Source organism: Coccomyxa subellipsoidea (assembly GCF_000258705.1).
Source record: "Coccomyxa subellipsoidea C-169, whole genome shotgun sequence".
In the NCBI taxonomy this organism is placed as follows: Eukaryota; Viridiplantae; Chlorophyta; class Trebouxiophyceae; family Coccomyxaceae; genus Coccomyxa; species Coccomyxa subellipsoidea.
In genome coordinates, this window is record NW_005178025.1 from 664003 (window position 1) to 670002 (window position 6000).

At 49.1% G+C, this 6000-nt stretch overlaps 1 protein-coding gene across 1 annotated transcript; it reads right to left on the reverse strand.

Annotated features, from left to right (window-relative positions):
* Positions 1 to 2608: 2608 nt before the first annotated feature.
* Positions 2609 to 3584, reverse strand: COCSUDRAFT_54571 (protein transporter). Its single transcript, XM_005644132.1, has 3 exons — positions 3557 to 3584; positions 3288 to 3415; positions 2609 to 3144 (listed from the first exon to the last, which is right to left on the reverse strand). Exons 2-3 carry the CDS (start codon positions 3354 to 3356, stop codon positions 2947 to 2949), a joined length of 267 nt encoding a protein of 88 aa, XP_005644189.1. The 5' UTR covers positions 3357 to 3415; positions 3557 to 3584; the 3' UTR covers positions 2609 to 2946.
* Between the last annotated feature and the right edge of the window lie 2416 nt (positions 3585 to 6000).

The following is a 6000-nucleotide window of genomic DNA, read 5'->3' on the forward strand; positions in this document are numbered from 1 at the left end:
TGCTGATATAAACTATGCATTTTCAGGTGGTGTTAGAAGCACATGTGGTTGTGGTATCTCTGGATACAGCATACAGGCCTCGCCGCATCCCACCACATGTGAGAGAGCTGATGCTGTGTGGCCAGCCACGGCGAGACAAGGATGGCTCCAAGCTGATGAGTGGATGGGACTGAAGAGTCAGCACTGAGCTGACCTGGCTCTGAACATTGATCTGTGTCATTGTACTTCTGGCCGACTCGGTTCTAGAGAGGCCAAAGAACAATGGATGCTGGCGCAGCGCCATGTACAATATTGGGATGCGGATGTAGTATACTGATAATTGCTATATCAATTAAAAAATTGCATAGGAGTACGGTGGTGCATCTCACCTTCACCAGACCAGGCAGTAAATCTTCTGTAGATTTTGAGCTGCTGGTGATTTGCTGTTGACATAAAAATAGCAATCCTTGCAGGGCTAGGAAGTAATGGGCGCAATGCCAAAATGTTCCTGCATTGCAGCCTGAAATTCTTCTGGTGTCTGCAATGTCCGCTCCTCTACATCTCCATTGCTCTTGTAAATTTTTAGTGCATCGTCCAACACTGTCACCCTGCCCCCATCCGGCCTCTGGATCCCCATCATCAAAGTCTGCTCCCCAATCCCCACAAATATAGAACTCAGGCACTTTACTAACTTAACAAAAGGAAGTGCAGCAGGGGATGCATGCGCATACATACATGCATACATACATGCTCTCCATGAGCTCAAAATTATGTGACAGGGGCGCACATGATAGAAGCCTTTCCTGGGATCCGTTGCAACGGCCCAATTAAGCACTTCAAAGTCCCCTTGCGTGGCTACAGTCTCTGTGAAGGAGGACTGGTCCTGCCACTGCTTTATGGTGTCTGAGTAGCGCTGCATGTACCATCCCACAGCATGGCTGTTTTTCTCCAGGTCCTCCTGAGTTGGCACTGCTAGTCTGCCATTCAAGCCTCGTCGCACCCTAAACATAGTTTCCCCTGCGTGGCCAAAGAGCACTGTTAGCCTTGCTGTGCCTTTCATGAGAGCTGCAAGTGTAAGCATTGCAAGGAGGCTGCACCTGTGTAGCTGTCATCTGCAGGATGCTGCAGGATGACAGGTTGAGTGGGAGGGATGCCTCCAAAGCCAGCATCCACCAGGCGCCAGTGGCAATCCTCTGGCACTCTCACATGGAGGACCTCATGATTGAAGCCTTTCAACTCCACCTGGATGCCACATTTCAGGTGCTTAGAACTGATCAAGCTGAGGAGCTTGTTGAAACAGCCGGATGCTGAAAAATGAACCCCGTGTGTTCACCTGACCTTTGGCAGTGGCCTCAGGGTTCTCACGGACCACGTTGGCAAATGTTGCATACAGCTCGTATCCCAAATGCTGCAAAACAGCTGCCAGTAAGCCGTTGTGCTCAAAGCAGTAGCCACCTCTGTTGAACCAAGCAACCATGTCAGAGACTCATTCAGACAATTCTCTGTGTGCAGCGCGGCACAATCGAATCAATTCCAATTGTTTTTCCATTTTTTTTCCATTTTTTATTCCAAAACAAAATTATTGTACGTCGAACTTACCTGTGCTGCTGCACGAGCTTGTTAAAAATACAATCGATTTCCAAAGAAGGTGGTGAGGGATGAAAACCCATGCTGCGGACGTTCCTGTTGTTCTGCACTGTGGAGAGATTATTGAAAGGGAACTTGCATATGTGAGCTTCATGGATGGCTATTAAAGACGATAGAGTGGGAGATATCAAGTGGGCACGGTCGATGTGCTCCAGGTATTGCTGCACATGGCTGTCTGTGAGCATCTGCAGCAGGCGGACGATGAAGTGTGTGCTCTCAATCACAAGAAAGCAGTAAAGGCCAGCCACCACAGCAGGATCCTGAGCAGAAGAAGAAGAAGAAGAAAGGAACGCATAACAGGAGACCCCGGGGAAGTATACGACAAATAAGCTTTGAAAACCGTCGGATCGGGTTTTGACTGACGTCACTCAGCTTCGTCCAGCTTCATCAGTTTTGGTGAAGCTTCCTCCATGGTTTTGAGACACAGAAATATTGAGTTGTAGTATGAGAAAACCAGGTGGTAGATGTGGCTGCAGACGCCCTGCGTGTATGCCCTATGGCCTCTGGCTTTGGGTTTGCCGACCTGTGATAATAATAATAATAATAATAATAAATGAGAAAACCAGGAGGCCCACATAGTATGATGGTGGCCAAAGTGCGGCAACTCGAATATTACTGACATCAATGGTAGTAGGGCGAGGCCCCTCCTGGGAACGAGCTGCAAGTGCATGGTGCACCTGTACAAGTGAACATTGTCTGCGTAATCAAGGAAGTTGATACGCACTTTGACGTCAATAGTCGACTGGACTGGCAGTGTGTTCGCAGTGCTTCGAGGTTGGCATGGTGCCAGCCTGCGCAGCTGCCAGCGATACCTCTGCATATACATTGTCGGCGCATCAATGGCAGTTCGCATGCATGGCCAATTTGTTCACCTCTCATTGGAGTAATAGACACGCTGGCCCACCGGTCTGTGCAACCCCTGCTTGCAACCTAAGTGTACGAGCAATCTCATTGGATACTTTGGGGCTGTCATAGGCATGATGCACCGTGCACGCGAACATTACAAAGAGACAGGAGTATCAATTGACTTCACTGTGTGATGCCTGTCTCCCCAAAGGATACATCCGGAATTAAGTCAATACTTATCTTCTCAGATCGTGATCTTGCCGCCCTTTCCAAATGCTTTGTTGTCATGATTAATCTGCTAACGCCTTCAATCTTGTTCACCAAAAGAATTTGTGCTGCTCATCATGTGCATTCGACTGGTCCGAAGATGACATCCAGCTCACCTTCAAGGTATAGATACTCTGACAACTCAAAATTTGACAACAGAACAACTGGTCCTTTGTGCAGCACGACAGCGCCCGAGGCTCCATTTGGTTATTGCTGAGGATTTTGCCCTTGTTCCTGCCCATGCGCACCCGGATGCGGCTGGTGCTGCTGCTGCTCTTTTTGCTGCGTCGCCTCTTCTAAATTGACGCCCCATTCCTGCTCTAACCGCTCACGTGCTCTGTACACCTTGGACTGCAAGTAGAAGGTACCCTCCTTCTCGTTCCTCTCAAAGAGGTGGTTGTATTTCTGCATCAATACAGAAGCACCTTCATAGTGTGTCTCAATCTGCAGAACGGGTCAGCAAACTCAACAGTTGCTTACCAGTGAAGAGAGCAGTCCGTGCAGTGATATGTGGTTTGCTTGATATTGCGATAGCAGTATCGCCTCACCTTGAGGACCTGGTCATAGCCCATGGAGCTGTCAATGCCCAGAATCTTCTCAGCTTCCTCCAATGTCATCTGCCGTGCCTTTGTCGCTGCTTTGACGGACTCAGCTGTAACTCCGGACCTCTGTGCATCTAGACACACATTATACCTGATCAGTAGCTACCAAGACTAGCGAACCACCTCTCGCAAGAATCGTTTTGCAGAACTCTCAGCTGTGGTAAGCAGGCACATCGTCAACAAAATTTCAAACAGGGGAAGGTCTGGAAACTCACTGACAATCGCTTGCTTGTATGCTTGTGCAGCTGCTCGGATGAGGATGCCCCCACCAGCCACAATCAGATTGGCCAGCACTCGCCCGGCCTGCACAAAGAATTGGAGTGCTTCACACTCCACTACAGTAAAAACGTTTCAAGAGACGTGGCCAGGCATAGAGGTTCAATCAACAAATGCAGGCTCACAATGCTGGAGTCGCTAATTTCAGCAGACAAAGGTAGGCATGCATCCCATGCAACACTCTGATTGTCTACGTGCACTAAAAACTTGCACTCCATCGTCCCTCAGCAGTGTATGTCTTTTTCTATTATACTACAGCGATTATCCCAGCAAATTGATCCCAGCAAATTGCTGTCTCACATGTCATCAGGACATCAACAATATTTTAAACAAAGCAACCCTCTTATGAATTGCGAGTACCAATCCTATATTGACCGCCGGCTAGCTATAGACTTCTAGTGTGGACGTGTCGGTATTAGATGGCGCAGGTGACGGCGAAGCAGACCCACCATAAAATGTGAAAAGCAAGATCACAGAATGCTGTCCAATCGCCTTACAAAGAGCTCGTTGAGATGTCCTACGATTCTTCTGTTCTGTGACACCTTTCCAGAATCTTAGCTGCCAGCCCTCCTCCGGAAGCGCAGCTCGACACCTTCAGATCGCTCACAAATGCCGAGCGTTGCACAGTCGCAAAGACTATGGACCAGTCTTGGAATTAGATTGAGTGATAAAAGTGAGTTTCACAGCAGTGAGAAGCTCCCAAGAAGGGTTTCCCTAGCAAACTATAGGCCTAGGGTTAAACCTAAGGGTAGATTTACTCCAATGGATGGCATGCAGCTCAATTGTGTTGCTCGCTACAATTCCATACATTGGCCGTTTATCAATTTGATTATTTAAGATGCTTAGAGCTGCTACAGCCTTCTAGCCTAAGTACAGTAGGATCGTCAGTACGTAATGTCATATCTGCCGATCAGATCAGTGTTTTTCTTGTTATTGGGATACGGCAAGTCTAAGATCAATCTCAATGCAAGGTGAAACTCGTGTACGTGATGACAACAAATCTACACGACCAGTTCCAAGATTTGGATGCCACCTGGGTCGTCTTGTCTGACGGAACTTTTCAGCAACATCCTTCTATGCTATGTAGGAGACTCAGCAACTTCGCAGCAGGATGCTATCAAGGAGCTGCAGGATAGATATCTTTCTCTTAATGCCGGAAACTTGCTCCTTGAGCAAGCAGAGCTGGGTCAGGACTGTTCGACACATTGGATTTATGAAGTTTCACTGCACTCTCGTTTTTGATTGAGACTGTCGTCACCAACATCATCTCTCTGATACTGCTCCTGTTTGATTTTGACGTATCTGGATTTCGACGCAGGCTACGATTTTAACACGACAATTCACAGGCCCACCCTTTGGACAGAACCCTTCCCTGCATGTGTGGCATTGGAGCCAACATTACCAGACGAGGATGGCGCAGTGGGTGTTCAAGAGATCGTTCTGAACGATGGCCAGGTACCACCTGCAAATCTTTTCAATGATGTCAGTTTCCTCCGTCCCCTTCATTCATGCGAATTCGCCTTGCCTTGGTAATGCCTGCAACTCTGCACTGAACAACAACAGCACTTAAGGTGGCAGGCACTGGTGGGCACTTGCTTGTGAGCGCACATATGGAATAATGCTCGGGTTTGCATTATTCCTTTTGAAGGAAATGTGCGTTGCTCCAGGGTGGCTCTAGAACCCGTCCCGCACATGCAGCCCAAGGCACCCGTGAGTTTGTGCGAGGCAGCATGGCCTCCTTGCCCTTCACTCCTGGTCAGTCCATGCTTCCTGCCACACTACACATGCATGCATGCATCCATGCCTTGTACATCACCCACCACCTGATCATGCCTCCATTTATAGCAACAATGCGTCCACCCAGCAGCGGAGATAGCTGGTGCATTGGAGAAGATGCATGTGTGCAGCAACCTGATCGCATGCATGTTGCAGGCGGAGAGGCCCTGCAAGTCACAACAACGGCGGCGACGCGCGCAGCGGAGGAAGCTGCAACGGGGAAGTGGCTGGAAGAACTGGAGAGTGGCCGCCCCCTGAAGGCGCTGGCACCAGGCATGGACCAAGGAGTCTTTGGTGCATGGGAGCTGTCTGACGAGGCCACAGGTGAGCTGCTGGGCACTTCCATTTTTGAAAGGTACAGTCCTTCAACCGAGAATCATTGTTTGGGGATGAGCAAAAGGGATATCTTGCCGTGTGCACAGGTGTTGCAGCTGTTTCTTTGCCCAAAGAGGAGGAGCGAGCTGGAGCTAAGGAGGAGAAGCCGGTCAGCCAGAATGGAGCTCCTGAAACGAAGCAGGCTGTAGACCTGACAAACCTCTTTGCCGGCATCTTGATGGATGACGAGCCAGAAGACATGGAAGAGGACTCAGCCGCGCTGGAAGGTATG